The 19,933-nt window shown below is 32.9% G+C and overlaps 1 protein-coding gene across 2 annotated transcripts in view; it reads left to right on the top strand.

Annotated features, from left to right (window-relative positions):
- FSTL5 (follistatin like 5) overlaps positions 1-19,933 on the top strand; it is an 814,279-nt gene that overhangs the window by 418,136 nt on the left and 376,210 nt on the right. For both annotated transcript variants that reach the window (XM_054485700.1, XM_063664253.1), the window contains one exon: positions 7,977-8,173. In XM_054485700.1, coding sequence (XP_054341675.1) covers positions 7,977-8,173 — 197 coding nt within the window. The remainder of the gene's footprint in view (positions 1-7,976; positions 8,174-19,933) is intronic.

Genomic DNA, 19,933 nt, shown 5'->3' with positions numbered 1-19,933 from the left:
ATGGTGGCTCACACCTGTGATCTAAGCACTTTGGGAGGCCGAGTGGGGCGGATCACTCGAGGCCAGGAGTTCGAGACCAGCCTGGCCAACATGGCAAAACCCCGTCTATACTAAAAAGACAAAAATTAGCCTGGCATGGTGGCACGTGCCTGTAATCCCAGCTGCCTAAGAGGCTGAGGCAGGGGAATAGCTGGAATCTGGGAGATGGAGGCTGCAGTGAGCCGAGATCATGCCACTGCACTGTGGCCTGGGCAACAGAGTGAGACATCATTTCAAAAAATAATAATAATAATAATTAGCCAGGCATGGTGGTACACACCTGTAATCCCAGCTACTCAGGAGGCTGAGGCATGAGAGTCCCTTGAACCCAAGGGGCAGAGGTTGCAGTGAGCCAAGATCATGCCACTATGCCACTGCCCTCCAGCCTGGGTGACAACAGTGAGAATCTGTCAAGAAAGAGAAAGAAGGAAAGAAAGAAAGAAGAAAGAAGGAAAGAAAGAAAGAAAGAAAAGAAAGAAAGAGAAAGAAAGAAAGAAGGAAGGAAGGAAGGAAAGAGAGAAAGAGGAAAGAAAGAAGAGAAAGAAAAGCAAGGAAAGCAAGGAAAGAAAAGAAAGAAAAGAAAAGAAAGAAAGCAGACATAATGCACTGAAAGAAAGAAAGAAGACATAATGCACTTAAATTTTACCAGCAATTGTAGTATTGTGAGAAGACAGAAGGCCTTGCATGTCATGTGCAAATCATTTATAGATAGATTACCCAGAAAAAAATAATTAATTAGGGAAATCACTTAATTTACAAACTGCTTAAGAGCATTAGCTCTCATATATTCTATAAAAGGCATGTCTTTTCATATGAAGTGTATTATATTTTCCTGAGTTTTACTCGAAGGATAATGATTTAAAAGACTATTAAATTCACTAAACATTAAAATAATGCATTTGACCAGTTATGATAGCTAATATGTTAAATTGTATTTTTGGGGGGTAAAATAAATTTGCATTTTGTATTTAGGTTGCTACACATTCTAGATCATCAATTTCACCATTGTATCGTGCTTTGTTTTATTTTGTTGTGTTTTCTGCTAATGTTCTCTGCATCTTCATGATTTGCTTTTGTGTTTGTGACAGTGGTGGGAGGGGATGAAGAAAGGAAGTAATAGCTAAGCTGCACATATGATCCAAGTGTGTTGTATTTGATGAATATAATTGCAACCCTCAGAAATATTTTAATTAACATTCTCTCAGGGTTAAAAGAGCAAAGTTACCTGGATACTAGAACATCTTTATTGAAATTCTAATACATATTCACATTTGCTGAACTAGAATATCAAACTATTTTTTTACTACTGCTTAGATAGATTGGGAGACAGTTGCCAATTACAATGTGGCATATAATTGTCAAGTTATATCCTAAATAGCAAAGTGTTTGGGGAATGAATTTTTAACTCACAATACTTCCCTTTTATTTCCAGTAAGATTAATTCCCAAAATTAATCAGTAAGCATGTCAATCAGCTTAATCATGTTTTCACTCACTTTTAACTATTCAACAATGCTTAGGGCAATAATAAATTAAGCCAATTCAAATTTTCTGTGTGTAGAAAGCGAGGGTAGGATAAAGGAACTAAGGTCTTGTAAAATATAATCACTTATGAACTAAAATAATCCCCTCTAAAACAGAAGGAACTACCACTACACACTTATTAGACTGATGAAAACCCAAAACACTGACAACACCAAATCCTGGCAAGGATAGGAGCAATAGGAAGTTTCACCCATTGCTTGCTGGAATACAAAATGGTACGGCCACTTTGGGAGAGACTTTGACAGCTTCTTACAAAACTAAATATATTCTTACCATATCATGCAGCAATCATGCTTTTTGATGTTTATTCAAATGAGTTGAAAACTTAAATCGATACACAGAAAATTTCACACAGATGTTTATAGCAGCTTTATCCACAATTGCCAAAACTTAGAAGCAGCCAAGTTGCCCTTCAACAGGTGAATGGATAAACTGTGGTACATCCATAAAATGGAATATTATTCATTTCTAAAAAGAAGTTAGCTATCAAGTCATGAAAAGACATGCTGGAAACATACATTCATATTACTAAGTGAAAGAAGCCAATTTTTAAAAAAATCTACATACTGTATGATTCCAACTATATGACATTCTAGAAAAGATAAAACTATGGAAAGCATAAAAAAAATCAGTGGTTGCCAAGGGTTACAGGAGAAGGAGTCATGAATAGATGGAGCACAGAGGATTTTTAGGGCAGTAAAACTATTCTGTAAATGATAGTATAATGGTAGATAAATGTCATTATCCAATTGTCAGAACCCATAGAATGTACAACATCAAGAACTTTAATGTACCTTAAGTAGCATAAGTTGAACTATGGATCTGGGGTGATAATGATATTCAATATTTGTTCATCGATTGCAACTATGATGTGAGATGTTGATAGCTGGGGAAGATCTGCGTGTGTTGGGGGAAAAGGGTATATGGGAACTCTATAATTTCTGCTCAATTTTCTGTAAGCCTAAAACACTAAAAACCAAAGTCTTTTAAAAAATGCCCCTGTATTTACGATAATCATGGCTCTTTAAACGTATTATGTTCTAATGTGGTGTGTGTAAGTGTATTTCTACTAGTGAATCTCTAGAACTAGACTAGTACCTGAAACATAGTAAGCTTACATTATTATATATAACTGTAGTACACTTAAGTAAATTTCAGAAAACTCAATACAATTGACACTTTTAATCTTTTTGCAATTTAGGTAGATATTACAGTTTAGGTTTAAAGTTTTTTTTTTTTAAATTATGTTCAGGCTACCTTTAACCAAGATAATTTTGGTTCCTTCGTATACATAGTTTCACTACTTATAATTAATATAAATATGATAGCTTTCCACATTGAATTTGATTCATACATGCATATTAAATACATCAACTGAAGTTTTGACATCTTTTTTATGCTTTAAATACAAAATATGTATCTAAAATATTTGTGTTTTATTAGCAATTATTGAATAGTTTGAGGAAAAAGTTTCTACATACATTATAATATACAAATAGAATTTATTCTAAATAAAAAAAATTTATTCTTTGAGTTTCTAAGATTTCAGCTTATATTGGAATCAAACTAATCAAATTCTATCAATAAATGTCAAAAAGATAAAACATGGTTTCCTTTTATGCTTTTGATTGAATCTTTTGTGTTGAAGGGAATTGGTACTTTTTACTGGAGGATAGGAGGAAAGGATAAAAGTGTAATTTCAAAGAGATAAGAACAAATTGCAGCCTTTACAAAAACATATTATACTAAGCATAATTGATATGATCTATAATTTTTAGCACTCAAAACTGATGGTTGTACTCTCAGATGTGTAAGGTGTCATTGTCCTCAGTTCTGTGTGACTTGGAGAGGCACTGCCAGCTATACAGGTGCAGACATTTGGATGTCAGTGACTCTGCATCCTTGCAGGCCCCACAAGGCGAGATGGATTTTCCCTGCCCTTAGAATGACTCTGAGTCAAAAGTCAGCACAGCCCTAGTGACACTGCATCCATGGGAAGGAAGATGATGTACAGATACCAATAAATAAGGATTTTTTTCATGTTCACTAGTATATTCTTTGTGTCTAGAACAGGAACAACAGAGGAGATTTTGCACTGGTCTCCCAGAGCATGAAGTGAATCCAGGAAATCATTTCTTTTCTTTAGCTATGCCAATCTCACGCTGCCTATCAATTAACTTGAGAAAATGATTCTATCAAAGTAACCATATAAACAAACAAAAACTTATTTCCTTCCTGCTTGGTGCTATTTTTGGACTTGGGGAGGGGGCACAATTTCTAAATGTCTCTTCTTCTGTATTAACCATGCTAGTTGTTTTTCTTTCCTATCAATAATCATTAAAATATTTCCACATTAGAAATATTAAATACGTATTACCCTATACAACCAATTGCAATGTAAAATTTGCACCATTTAGTCACTAGCATTTTTCTTTAAAGTTACTAATTACCTCCAGTTGAAGGACTCCAATGGACATGTTTTGTTTACCTTACTTTTACTCTCGAATGTTTTACATTTCATCATACTCTGTTTCTTGAAAAGTTCTCTCCCTTTGGCTTTCTATTCAATACATTCTAATAGTTTACCTGTTACCTCTTAGATACTACATTTGTGTGTGTATGCGTGTGTGTGTGTTCTTTCTCCTTCTGTAATATAAACAGTGATATTGCCTAGGGTTTGTTTATATATATATATATATATATATATATATATATCTCACTTTACAAATAATCCTTGGACAAATTTCAGAATTCATGAAATATTTAATTTTAACTATTAAATAAAATAGTTAAAAAGAAAAACTCAGTTCTGAAAATGAGAGCAATAAAGTTAGTGGATAAAAAGGAGATATGACACGTATGTAAAAATAATTCTGCCCTTCCTAGCTCTATAACCTTGAACAAGTTATTTCACATCTCTTTGCCTTAGTTCCTCATCTGCAAAATGGTAGTAATCATATTGATTTTCTTTTTGGGTTGTTGGGAAGATTCAATATGTATAAAATGGCTTAATATGTGTAAAGTTTCTGACACATGGGAAGCCTTCTTTACATGTTATCTATTATTAATAACAGATACACCTATTTATAACTGAAAATTATACGACAGAAATTTTTTAAACTAATAAATTCACAAAAATTTATATAATTGCATACATATTGTACATATTTATAGAATGTGAATGCCTTCACTGCAATGTTTTTATGGTTATTTTATTTGGATTTCCAGCAACTACCCCAATTTCCGGACTGGAGAAGAAATTTACAACAATTTGGGGAATGAAAGCATTAATGAGAGTGTTATGATGATCATACTGATTAGATTAGATCAAAATTAGAGTGGGGCAACCCAAACTCTATCCCTCTCCCCAGTTTTAAATATTAGTTAAAGCTTTTCAGTGTTTAACTCCTATTTCCCATCCATCTCTCGCCAACATTCAGATCTCCCCATTGCCATTGGTCTAAGGTCAGCCCCCAGTTCCATATGGCATCCACTGGCAGTTGATAGAAATGAAGGCAATACAGACCCAGGGTCATGTACAGAAATACAAGGAAAGGCTATTGGAATGGCGTATAACCCTTTTCAGTATTTTTTTCATCACACATTTCTCTCCTTCCTGATTCACACCTGTGCACACAGATAAACACACATTCGTTATTTGAAGGCTCGCTTTGTGCTGCTTTCCCCGATACCAAAATTGCTAGCAATGGCTATGGATTTGATTACTTCTCTCGTTTGTCAATGAGTTTCTTGCTGTTATGAAAACATATTCTTATTATTATTCTTCAGTGAGAACAGAATGATACAAAATTGACTTAATCTGCAGCACAAAGTTTACATTTTGTTGTGAAAAAGAACTTGTTGACAGGATTGCTAAAAACCAAAGTGCTGAACAACAATAGTAATTTCAGTGTCTTTGAAAAATAAAGACAGTCTATCATCTCTTTGGAAGAGTTTGTTTTCCATTTTGTCTCGAAAGAGAATGAGATTCAAATATTGTTTTGCAGCCCCATGCTTCTCAGACACATATTTAAATATCTTGACATTTTCTTTTAAAATTGTACATGCTCTTAAGCCTAATTATCAAAATTGATCATAATTATAAAGTTAGGATTTTTTCCTAAAAATATGTTATAAAAAATCTCAACTAATATAAAGCCTATTATGTAATTTTCAAATTATTTATGCACTGCATTATTGTATAATATATTTCATATTGCATTTTCTGTAAGCAGTATACATGCCATTTCAATATGCCATTTATAAAGACCTCATCATGAGACCATTGTAAGTAAAATTATTTGCCTTCACATAAAAGAATTATGTGAAAATATTAGAGAATTTTTTCTTGTGTGTGTGTATGTGTGTGTGTGATACAGAGTCTCACTCTGTCATTCAGGCTGCAGTGCAGTGGTGCAATCTTGGCTCACTGCAACCTCTGCCTCCGGGGTTCCAGCGATTCTCCTGCCTCAACCTCCTGAGTAGCTGGGTTTACAGGCATGTGCCATCGTGCCCGGCCAATTTTTTTATTTTTAGTAGAGACGTGGTTTCACCACGTTGGCCAGGCTGGCCTCGAAATCCTGACCTCAGGTGACTGCCCCGCCTCAGCCTTCCAAAGTGCTGGGATTACAGACATGAGCCACTGCGCCTGGCTGTTATTTACTTTTGAAAGACAGTAATCCAAGAAATTATTTTCACTAACTATGATGTTCCCAGTATTGTGCTGTTATTACATGGCAGGTACTAATTATCTATAACACAGTCTTGCTTCAGTAACCTTATGATTTAGCTGTGGAGAGGCAAACTTAATGCTTAAAAATAAAAAATGCAAATATATATCACATTATATACCAGGGGCCCTAAAAAAGAGATGAATGAATATCAGAACAGTAAGAAAACACTATTAGAAGAATACTAATATGATCTTAGTGTTATTAAGAAGTCAGAATTAAGAAAATAAATTTATTTTTAGTTTTTTGAGATGCTTCATACTGTTCTTCATAGTGTTTGTACTAATTTACATTCCCACCAGCAGTGTACAGGCAATCCCACTGCTGGATATATATACCCAAAAGATAGGAAATCAGAATATCAAAGAGATATCTGCACTCTTATGTTTATCACAGCACTAGTCACAATAGTCAAGATACGAAATCAATCTAAGTGTTCATCAGCCAATAAATGGATAAGGAAAATATGGTGTATATATATGTATATATATATATATACACACACACAATGAAATATTATTCAGTCATAAAAATGAATGAAATTCTGATATTTTCAACAACGTGCTGGAACTGGTGGATATTATGTTAAGTGAAATAAACCAGGCATAGAAAGACAAATATCACATGTTCTCACCCATATGTGGAAGCTGAAAAAAATAATTGAAGTCATGGTTATAGAGTAAAGTGATGGTTACCAGAGGTTGGGAAAGATAGTGGGGGTGGTGATGGCAGGAGAATAAAGATGGGTTGTTTAGTTGGTTGGGTACAAAATACAGTTAGAAGGAATACGATCTAAGTTTGGTAAGAAAACAGGGGAACTGTAGTTAACAATAATTTATTATATATTTCAAAATAATTAAAAACTGGGTTTGGAAAGACCCTAACCTAAAGAAATCATAAATGTTTGAGGTGATCCATATCCCAATTACCCTGATTTTAATCATTGCACATTGTATGCCTGTCTCAAAATACCACATGTAACCCATAAATATGTACAGCCATTATGTACATATTTATGTACATAATGTATTTGTAACATTATTTATTTGCAACAACTAAATTTTTTTTAAGATAATAATATAAATGTAAATATATATGTGTGAATGTCATCAATGCAAATCCAAATATCTAAAACACATTTCAGATTTAAAATGTGGTATCATCTTTTGGAATCTCATATATATATATATACATACATATATATATGTATGTATATATATTTCAATACAAAATCCAGCACAATCTAATCCTTTGCCTTCAGCAATTGATTTCACCTTCTGGTACCTCATTTTCTGCACCTATAAAACTATCAATACAGAAATATAGAGTAAGGATAAAAACTAAGACAATAAATTTGAACGTTGAAATAAATTTCCAGCTGGAGCTATCATGTTTTTCTATGTCCGTCACAGCATCTATGCCTTCCTCATAAATAAACTACATAGAAATATGTTATCAGATTTGATAGAGATAAAAGTTTTCTATCCTACCATGGAAATAGCCCATTTCATTTTTCTTGTACAAGTTGTAAATCGTGCAACACTAGAAAAGTAAAAATTATGTACACAGTATGTTATTCATAAAATAGCTTCTAAACCTTAATTAAATAAACTATTTCTTTTCAATAATATTGCTTTGAAAATAACTGGTTCTTTTGTTACAGGAGATAAGTGCAAGACTACTGAATACAGCAAGATGAAAAATATGCTATTAGATTTACAAAATCAAAAATATATTATGCAAGAAAATGAAAATCCTAATGGCGACGACATATCTCGGAAGAAGCTATTGGTGGATCAAATGTTTAAATATTTTGATGCAGACAGTAATGGACTTGTAGATATTAATGAACTAACTCAGGTATGATTAGTGACTATATTAACAAACTTACTGAAATATAGCATGCACAATATATTTACTTTTTCTAAATTTACTCTATAATGAAAACATGTATATTTGATCCATATTATTGAAAAGTATATGAATAACAACATGTTTGTAGCAAATTTGACTACATCATCAGCAATATTAATTTCAAGTAACATTTATATGGTGTTTGACAGTTTAAAAAGAGATATCTACTTCTGATAGATATCTATATCTTAAATACCTAAAGGAATTACAAGTTCTTTATCTTGTAGAATTTATAATATCTTTCCTAATATATGCTGGAGATCATGTAATGTTTAACTTTCTATAAGTCAATAAAAGCTGATTTATCCAATATTCAAGGGCATTACCGAACAACTGAGCACATTTATAACAAAGTGTATATAAATGATTTAAGATAGTGTTGAATCACTGATGTATTCCAATATTTCTTCAATAATTAAGGACCAATTACAGCATATTCAATTTGTTTTAGTAGTAGAAATATAAAATAAGAGACATGGGATTTCTTCAAAACTATACACTGATTTTAGAGAATAATGAAGAGAAGAAGCCCAATTAGGCAACAGAAAAATGATGACAGCACTGATGGATTTTGCTGACTTCTTGATGATCCATATAACATATCTTCAGGTGGATTTTGCTCCTACCCTTAACAGTGAATATAGGTTTGGGGTGAGGGGAGTAGACTATTTTTATAATATCATGCTATTCATTTTTTTCTGGTTAATTTTATAGCTTATTTCAAAAATCTGGCATTGTAGATTATTGGTCTTATTAAACAAGTATTTCTAAGCTTTGCAATAGTGTAACTTAATTTAAAAACTTTATCTCAAAGTAACATTGTGAGCAAATTGATTATAGGTATCATCATTCAAACTAATTAAAATTCACATCATTTTTATTGTCTTTTCTAATGCAGCCTCACATTTATTTTGTAGTTACCAAATCCTAGGCATTGGAATTTAAGGAATTCAGATTCAAATTGGAAGATATTTTAACTAGGATATCTATGCTGTCATACACCTCATGATTTATTTCTTAAGAATAAAATTTATACTTTATAGTAATAAGAATAAATAATTAGTTAATTAAATTAAAATACATTTCTAATTTAAACACTTTTATCTATGTGTGCCTAACATATATATTGTTATTTTTTTCACTTTTTATGCTTTTAATTTTTATCAATTGTTTTGTTGTTTTTGTTGTTATTTTAGTTTTTATTAACATATCTGCACCACTATAGCCACCGATTGGATTTTAAAAAAGACATCAGATCAAGTCGATCTGGTCTGGATTTGGACATCTAAATCCAAAGGAAAGATGGCTAGTCACTGGAGAATGGCAGTGAACAGCACTTTACTCATACATGTTTCAAGCTTCTGCCATGTTCAAGTTTGTATTAGTTTCCTAGGGCTCCCATAAGAAAATACCATAAACTGTGTGGCTAAAACAACATAAATTTATTCTCTCAATCCTGGAAGCTGGAAGTTCAGAATTGTGGTGTTGACAGGGCCATGCTTCCTCTGAACTTGGAAGTGGGGGTGAGAGAAGGGTCCTTTCTTGCTTCTTTCAGCTTCAGGTGGCCCTAAGCCTTTCCTTGCATTTGTGCTGTTGTAGGGAAATCACGCCAATCTGCTTCTATAGTCACATGTTGTCCTCCCTGTGTGTTTATCTTTACCTAATCTTGCCTCTTTTTATAAGAACATCAGTATCATTGGATTAAGGGTTCACCCTAATCCATTAGGACCTCATCTTAAATTATCTAGTTACATCCGCAATGATTCAATTTCCAAATAAGATCAAATTCTGAGGTACTGGGGCTAAGGACTTTAAAACCCCTTTGGAAGACACAATTAAACTACAAAGCTTGGTTTTGTTTCCTCAGCTATCTCTAATTTGACTTGCATTATGTCTGAAAAGTGTCCTTTCAATTCATGTGAAAGTTACGCTGTTGTGAGAGCAGAAAATGTCTCCATCATCTCATTTATGTTTTCACCAACCAAGAAGTACATGAAAGCAACAGTCTGGGAAGGTTACGTTTACTGACATCCTTCTGCAGACATCCCATTCACCTACAGACGGCCATCCTGATTGACTTCTAAGTTTTGGCAATTATGAGTAAGGTTTTTGTAAATGTCCATATGCAGATTTTTGTGTAGAGATAAGCTTTTAACTCCTTGGGATAAATACCAAGGACCATGACTATTTAGTCATATGGTAAGAGTATGTTTAGTTTGGGAGGAAACCGCCAAAATGTCTTCTGACATGGAAATACCACTTTGCATTCCCACCAGCAGTGGATGAGGGAGTTCCTGTTACTCCACATCCTCATCAGCATTGATGTTGTCAGTGTTCTGGGTATCGGCCATTCTATTAGATGTGTAATGATATCTCACTGTTGTTTTAATTCTCATTTACCTGATGAGATGACGTGGAACATCTTCTCATGTGCTTATTTTCCATCTATATATCTTCTTTGATGAGGTATCTGTTAAGGTCATTGACTTATTTATTAATTGGGTTATTATTATTATTATACTTTAAAAGTTCTCTGTATATTCCAGATATAGTCCTTTCTTAGACGTGCCTTTACAAATATTTTCTCCCAGTCTGTAACTTGTCTTCTTGTTCATTTGATATTATCTTTTATGGAGCAGAAGTTTATTAAAATTTCAATGAAGTCCAGCTTATCAATTATTTCTTTTATAGACCATGCCCTTGCTATTTTATCTAAGAAGTCATTGCCACACACAAAGTAATCTAGGTTTTCTCTTACATTATATTCTAGAAGTTTTATAGTTTTGCATTTTGAAATTAGGTCCATGATGCATTTTAAATTATTTTTTGTGAAGGATTCAAGGTGTATGTCTATATTTATTTATTTTTACATATGAATATCCAATTGTTCCAGCACCTTTTGTCAAAATAATTGTCTTTGCTGTATTTTATTGCCTTTGTGCCTTTGTCAAAGATCAGTTGACTGAGTTTATGTGGTTCTATTTCTAGGTTTCCTATTTTGTCCTATTCATCTGTTTGTTTATTATTTCACCAATAGGACAGGGTCTTGATTACTGTAGCCTTATATTAAGCCTTAAAGTCAGGGAGTGTTCATCTGTCAACTATGTTTTTCTTTAATATTGTATTGGCCATTCTGTGTCTTTTGTGCCTCCATATAAACTTTATAATCAGTTTGTTGATATCCACAAAATAACTTGCTGGGATTTTAATTGAGGTTGCATTGAATCTGTAGATAAAGTTGTGAAGAACTGACATCATGACAATATTTAGCCTACCTATCCATGAACATGGAATTTCTCTCCAATTGTTTAGTTCTTCTATTGTATCCATCACAGTTTTGTAGTTTTCCTCATGTAGATTATATACATGTGTTATTAGGTGTATTCCTATCACATTTTGGAGGGTACTAATGTTAATGGTATTGTGATTTTAATTTCACATTCCACTTGTTCATTTATGGTACACAGAAAAGCAATTAACTTTGTATATTAACATTTATACTGCAAACATGCTATAATTGCCTATTAGTTCCGGAAGGATTTTTGTCAATTAATTTATATGTTCTACATAGACAATCATATTATTTGTGAGCAAAGCAATTTCAGTTCTTCCTTGATAATCTGTCTTCCTTTTCTTTTCTTGCTTTATCTCATGACATTAGCCAAGACTTCAGTACAATGTTGAAGAGGAGTGGTTAGAGGGGTTACGCTTGTTATATTCCTGATTTTTGTAAAAAGTTTCAAGTTTCTCACTATTAATTATGATGCTAGCTAAAGGTTTCTTGTAGATATACATATTCTTTATCAGATTGAGGAAATTCCCTTCTACTCCTAGTTTACTGAGAGTTTTTGTCATGAATGGTTGTTGAATTTTGTCAAGTGTTTATTCAGCATTCATTGATATGATCATGGGATTTTTCTACTTTAGGCTGTTGGTGTGATGGGTACACTAATTGATTTTTTAAATGCTGAAACAACCTTGCAACTCAGGAGAAATCCAACTTGCTCATGGTGTAAAATTATTTTTATACATTGTTAGATTCAATTTGCTAATATTTAGTGAAAATTTTTGCATCTATGTTGATGAGAGATGTTGGTCTGAAGTTTACTGCTCTTGTAATCTTTTTGTCTGTTTTTTAAATTAGTGTAATGGTGGCTTTGTAGAATAAGTTAGGAAGTATTCCCTCTGCTTGTATCTTCTGAAAGAGATTGTAGAAAATTGATACAAAGTATCTCATAAATGTTTGATAAAATTCACCTATAATCCCATCTGTGCCAGGTGCTTTCAGTTTTGGAAAGTTACTAACTAGTGATTCGATTTCTTTAAGAGACATAAATCTATTCTGATTGTCTGTGTCTTCTTATATGAGTTTTGGAAAAATGTGTCTTTCAATAAGTTGATCCATTTTATCCAGAATATTAAATTTGTGGCATAAAGATGCTCATGGTATTTTTTTTATTTTTCTTTCAAGGTTCATAGGACTTTTAGTGATATTCTTCTGCACCCATCCCACACCACACAAATCACTTATTCTTATAGCAGTATATAATAGAAATGTCAATATCTCATCCATCAGTAAGAATTATGGAAAGAGCGTAAGGCTTTAATAGACACCCTGTGAAACACATAAAAACTTTTCGGATATTTATAGCAAAAATATCTTTTGACTGGTGTGTTTTTATGTTGCAGGTGCTTTAAAAAAACCTTGTGTTAGATATTATAAACATTAATACATTTTATTTATAAACTTGGAAACATATGATATCATAATTTAATATTGCATTTTTTATTTCAATAGGTTTTGTGGGACCAGATGGTGTTTGGTTACATGAGTATGTTATTTAGTGGTGATTTTTGAGACTTTTGTGCACCCATCAAGCAAGTAGTGTACACTGAACCCTATGTGTGGTTTTTTATATCTCAACACCCCCACCCTTACCCCTGAGTCTCCAAAGTCTATTGTATCATTTGTATGCCTTTGCATCCTCATAACCTAGCTCCCCACTTATGAGTGAGAACACATAATGTTTGGTTTTCCATTTGTGAGGAGTTACTTCAGTTAGAATAATGGCCTCCAATTCCATCTAGGTCTCTATGAATACCATTATTTTATTCCTTTTTATGGCTGAGTAATATATATCACAACTTATATATATATGTAATACATATGTGTGTGTGTATATATGTGTGTATATATATATATATATATATATATCACAATTTCTTTTTTTTTTCTTTTTTTTTTTTTTGAGACAGAGTCTCACTCTGTCGCCCAGGCTGGAGTGCAGTGGCACAATCTCGGCTCACTGAAAGCTCTGCCTCCCGGGTTCACACCATTCTCCTGCCTCAGCCTCCCAAGTAGCTGGGACTACAGGCACCTGCCACCACACCTGGCTAATTTTTTTGTATTTTTAGTAGAGACGGGGTTTCACCATGTTAGCCAGGATGGTCTCAATCTCCTGACCTCGTGATCTGCCTGTCTCGGCCTCCCAAAGTGCTGGGATTCCATGCGTGAGCCACCACACCGGGCCATATCACAATTTCGTTATCCACTCATTGATTGATGAACATTTGGGCTGATTCCATGGTTTTGCAATTGACAATTGTGCTACTATAAACATATGAGTGCAAGTATATTTTTCATATAATGACTTGTTTTCTTCTTGGTAGATACCCAGTAGTGAGATTGCTAGATCAAATGGTAGTTCTATTTTTAGTCCTTTAAGGAATCTCCACACCGTTTTCCATAGTGGTTGTACTAGTTTACATTTCCCACCAGCAGTGTACAAATATTCCCTTTCACCACATCCACATCAACATTTTTTTTAATGTTTAGATTATGGCCATTTTTGCAGGAGTAAGGTGCTATCACATGGTGGTTTTGATTTGCATTTCCCTGACCATTAGTGATGCTGAGCATTTTTTCATGTTTGTTGGCCATTTGTATATCTTCTTTTGAGAATTGTCTATTAATGTCCTTAGCCCACTTTTTGATAAAATTTTTTGTTTTTTTCTTGCTGATTTGTTTGAGTTCCTTGCAGATTCTGGATATTAGTCATTTGTCAGATATATAGATTGCAAAGATTTTCTCCCACTCTGTGGGTTGTCTGTTTACTCTGCTGATTGTTTCTTTTGCTGTACAGAGGCTTTTTAGTTTAATTAAGTCTCATCTATTTATCTTTGTTTTTGTTGCATTTGCTTTTGGGTTCTTGGTCATGAAGTCTTTGCCTAAGCCAATGTCTAGAAGGGTTTTTCTGATGTTATTGCATAGAATTTTTATGGTTTCAGGACTTAGATTTATGTCCTTGATCCATCTTGAGTTGATTTCTGTATTGGTGAGAGATGAGGATACAGTTTCATTCTTCTCCATGTGGCTTGCCAATTATCGCAGCACCATCTGTTGAATAGAGTGTCCTTCCCTCACTTTATGTTTTTGTTTGCTTTGTCAAAGATCATTGGCTGTAAGTATTTGGCTTTATTTCTCAGTTCTCTATTCTGTTTCATTGGTCTTTGTGCCTATTTTTATATCAGTACCATGCTGTTTTGGTGACTACAGCCTTATAGTATAGTATGAAATCAGATAGTGTGATGCCTCCAGATTTGTTCTTTTTGCTTAGCCTTGCTTTGGCTATGCAGGCTCTTTTTTGGTTCCATATGAATTTTTGGATTGTTTTTTTCCAGTTCTGTGAAGAATGATGGAGGTATTTTAATGGGAATTGCATTGGATTTATAGATTGCTTTTGGAAGTATGGTCATTTTCACAAAATTGATTTTACCTATCCATGAGCATGAGATGTGTTTCCATTTGCTTTTGTCTTCTATGATGTTTTTCAGTAGTGATTTGTAGTTTCCCTTGTAGAGGTCTTTCACCTCCTTGGTTAGGTGTATTCCTAAGTATTTTATTTTTTGCAGCTATTGTAAAAGGCATTGAGTTCTTGATTTGTTCTCAGCTTCATTGCTGGTGGTGTATAGCAGAGCTACTGATTTGTGTACATTAATTTTGTATCCTGAAACTTTGCCGAATTCATTTATCAGTTCTAGGAGCTTTTTGGATGAGTCGTTAAGAGTTTTGTACGCATACAGTCATATTATCAGCAAACAGCGACAGTTTGACTTCCTTTTTATCATTTTGCATGCCCTTTAATATTGAATTTTAAAATAATTTAAATTAGAATAAAAAGAGAAAGGATCTTAACAGTGTCTGTTAATAATTTACAAACTATTCTTAGCAAAGAATGTAATATATAACTCTAAGTTACAGCCAGTCATAAGTAAAAGTTAAAGAATATAATTTGTCCCTGAGTTTTATAAATGCAGCAGGAAAGCTGGCTGCACACATTCTATAGTTAGTCCACATAATGAAGATATATTCTTGAGTTTCTCGTCAAGATTTTCAAGTAAATTAGAACCTAGAGGCCTGTCTATTTGAGAAAAAAAAAGACATAAAAAATCAGTAGATAAAGGAGGTAGGCTCTTTAGAATCTCAGCTAGCAGGTTGTCATAGCAAAAAGGTCTGCTAAAATGAACTGACCACTTATAGAAATAGATCTCATTCAATCCACCTCTTCATCATTCTAACTTAACAGAATTGTCCATAATTGCACAGTTAGTCTTTCAGTCTGAGACCTATTTTTGTGTTTGGAGAATATCTAACATAAAATGCAAATGTATATCAAAGTGAAATTTTAAACTCGCAAAGTGGTAGGATCACAGGCGTGAGCCACAGTGCCCAGCTGAAATTTTAAACTTTTACAAGAACTGTGTTTTATGAAGTTGACAATATTGATTTTAAAACACTTAGTATCAATCAAACATATGGAAGAGTTAAAACAAGTTATAATTGAAGAAGAGACATCAACAAAGATTAAGATGTAATATACATTTCATTTTCAAGACCAAAAGATAATGTTTCAAGTAGCAAAGGAGTAGTGGCCCTAAACTGATGAAATCCTAGGATATTTTTTAAAAGTTATCTTTTTGATGATCATAGAATAGTGGTTAAGAACTTTCATTATAAAGTCTGAGTTCAAATCACATCTCTACTACTTTCCAAGAAGGATGACTATTTATTTAAAGCTTCTGTGTCTTAGTTTCTCTATATATAAACTGGCAATGATTATAGTACCCAGTACATAAATTTCATGTGACACTATTATTATTTAGAACATGAAAGCTTATGGAAACATTGCTAGCACATAGAAAGCATGATGTACTTGTTAGTTATACTTACACTTTCTATCATTTGTGAACATGTAGTAGGTTATAATAAAGGGAAGACATATTCTTGAAATAGTGGATGAGTGACTGATAAATATTTTGTAATGCTTACAGTTGGATAGTGTGTAAGAACAAAACAAATACTGTAAGCAGCCATTATAACCCAGAAATCTATGTGCACAACTTTATGCTAGTAAAAACTTTAACATTGATTTTTATATAAAATAATTGTCCTGCCATAGAAGAGGAATAATTTTTCTTATTTCAAGAAATTAGAAAAATAAACGATAGCACGATATTTGTTTTGTTCATCTCATTTAAGGAGCTTTTCTATCTGTCTCATATAACTAGCATGAGTGTTCCTAATCCTAAGAATTCTCTCCTAGAAACAACTAAACATTGACATTCTGCGACCACTGTAATATTGGGCCGTATCTCCCCAGATAATGTAGTGTCTATGCCTTTATAGATAAAATGTTAAATTGAACTGAACTTAAAATAAATATTATATATATTGTGTTTTAAGATGCTAATAAATATTACATTACAATATGTCTACATATATTAAAGTATTATATACTTACATTTATGCAGTTTTTTCTTGCCCATAAAATTAAGTTTTAAAAATAATGAAAACATTGTCTTGAACAAGAGCACATACATATGTGATGAAAGAAACAATACATTTTCATTAATTATGTTTTACAATTTAAACACTTAAACATCTATAAGTCCTCAGATATGCATGACTATAATCAACATTCTGTCGCTTCTTTTTATTTATGAATTTTCAATTTTTGTGGGTACATAGTAAGTATATATACATAAGGGTTACATGAGACACTTTGATATAGGGATGCAATATACAGTAATCACATCATGGAAAATGGGATATCCATCACCTCAAGCATCTATCCTTTTTGCTATAGACAATTCAATTAAACTCTTCTAGTTGTGGAAAATGTACAATATTAGCATTGTCTATAGTCACTCTGTTGTGCTATAAAATACTAGATCTTATTCATTACCCATTGACCATATTCATTACCCATTGACCATATCCACTTCCCACCAACCTACACCCACTATCCTTCCCAACCTCTGGTAATCATCATTCTATGCTCTATCGCTGTAAGTTCAATTGTTTCCATTTGTAGCTCCCACAAATAAGTAAGAATATATGAAGTTTGTCTTTCTGTGCCTGGCTTATTTCATGTAACATAATGATCTCCAGTTCCATCCATGTTGTTGCAAATGACAGGATTTCATTCTTTTTTATGGCTGAATACTACTCCATCATGTATACAGGCCACATTTTCTTTATCCATACATCTGTTGATAAACACTTATGTTGCTTCCAAATCTTGGCTATTGTGAATAGTTTTTTTGGTGGAGTCTTTAGTTTTTTTTTTCAAATATAAGATTATATCACCTGCAAACAACAGTAATTGACTTCTTTCTTTCCAAATTTTATTTCTTTCTCTTTTCTGATTGCTCTAGCTAGGACTTCTAGAACTATTTTGAAAAGCAGTGTTGAAAGTGAGCATCCTTGTCGTGTTCTAGATCTTAGAGGAAAGGCTTTCAGTTTTTCTCCATTCAGTATGATGCTAGCTGTGGGTTTGTTGTATATTTCTTCTATCACCGTTTTTTTTAAGCTTTTTATCATGAAGGGTGTTGAATATTATCAAATGCCTTTTCAGTATCAAATTGACATGATTATATGCTTTTTGCTCTTCTTTCTGTTGATATGATGTATCACATTGATTTATTTGAGTAAGTTGAACCATTTTTGCATCACTGGGATAAATCCCACTTGATCATGATGAATGATCTTTTGAAGCTATTGTTGAATTCAGTGTGCCAGTATTTTGCTGAGGATTTTTGCATCAATGTTTAGCAGGAATATTGGCCTATAGTTTTCCTTTTTTGAAATACCTTTTTCTGGTTTTGGAATCAGGGTTATACTGGTCTCATGGAATGAGTTTGAAAGTTTTCCTTCCTCCTCTAATTTTCAGAATAGTTTGAGTAAGATTAGTATTAGTTCTTTAAATGTTTAGTAAAATCCAGCAGAGAAGCTTGGGTCCCAGTCTTATTTTTGCTGGAGGAATTTTTATTACAGCTTCAATCTCATTACTTGTTATTAGCCTGTTCAGATATTGGATTTCTTCCTGGTTCAATATTGGTAGGTTATATGTGTCTAGAAAGTTATCCATTTCTTCTAGGTTTTCTAATTTATTGGCATATAGTTGCTCATAGGGGCATCTAATGATCCTTTGAATTTCTGTAGTATCAGTTTTAATGTCTAGTTTTTCATCTCTGATTTTATTTATTTTGGTTTTCTTTCCTTTTACCTTAATCTGGCTAAAGGTTTGTCAATTTTATTTATCTTTTTAAAAGACCAACTTTTCATTTTGCTTATCTTTTGTATCGTTTTCTTTCTTCAATTTCATTTATTTCTGTTCTAATTTTTATTTTTTTTTATTCTATTGACTTTGGGTTTAGTTGGCTTTTACTTTTCTTCGAGATTCATTAAGTTCTTTAAGATTCTTTATTAGGTTGTTTATTTAAAGTTTTTCCACTCTTTTGATGTAGGCGCTGTTGTTTCTTTTGTACTTCCCTTTGAGCTCTGAAAAAAAAAATCCATTTGCAAAATGGCATGAATATTTGATTGAAGATGTATAACAAAGATAAACGGTGGGCTTACATTACATATTACATTACATATTACATATTACATTACATATTACAAATCACACATTGAAATACAGTTTAGATTGAGCACTTCCTTTATGTTTTATTTCCTTGTATTCTGTATAGAATATAAGAGCCTTGCATCCCTTACACCCTAGATATAATGGATAAGTCTGTCTTTCAACTCGAATTTCTGTACTTTTCCTGGGGCTCTAAATTCCTTATTATGCAAAACAATGTGATTGTATTTTAGATCCTCCTCCTAAATTTGTATAACCAAATATATCACATTCACAGTTACCAACATCTACCTTCCTTGAAAACGAATAGCAAGGTATATATTCTGTAAGTTACCATTCATTTTTAAGGAAGGTAGAGTTGATAACAACATCAAGATTAAAGGTGGTATCTATCACAGACTTCCCTCAGGGGCACAGATATCTGCAGTTCTAGAGGCTAGTGGAAATTCCTGGTCTCTGTCTTGTGCCATGTATTTTACATCTTCAGAGCCAGATAAAATCCTTATATTTTTCTATTTCAAGTATGTATCACACCTACTTTTAGCCCTCTCTTGAGGGTTTCTGCCTCTCCAAAAAATACAGACTTACATGGTAAGATAGGATGGGGTACTTATGAAATGTGTTTCTTGCAGGAATAGCGCAGAACTGTTCTCTCTCATATATGTGCCTTAATTACCATCTGAAAAAGTTAGAGTTTTACACACACAGATTTTTTTTTGTTGGTGTGTCTTTGTTTTTCATTGCTTATTTTCTCTTTATTGAAAATGCATAGATGATA

This window comes from Pongo pygmaeus, chromosome 3, assembly GCF_028885625.2.
Source record: "Pongo pygmaeus isolate AG05252 chromosome 3, NHGRI_mPonPyg2-v2.0_pri, whole genome shotgun sequence".
Lineage (NCBI taxonomy): Eukaryota > Metazoa > Chordata > Mammalia > Primates > Hominidae > Pongo > Pongo pygmaeus.
This window is presented reverse-complemented; position numbering and strand designations above follow the sequence as displayed.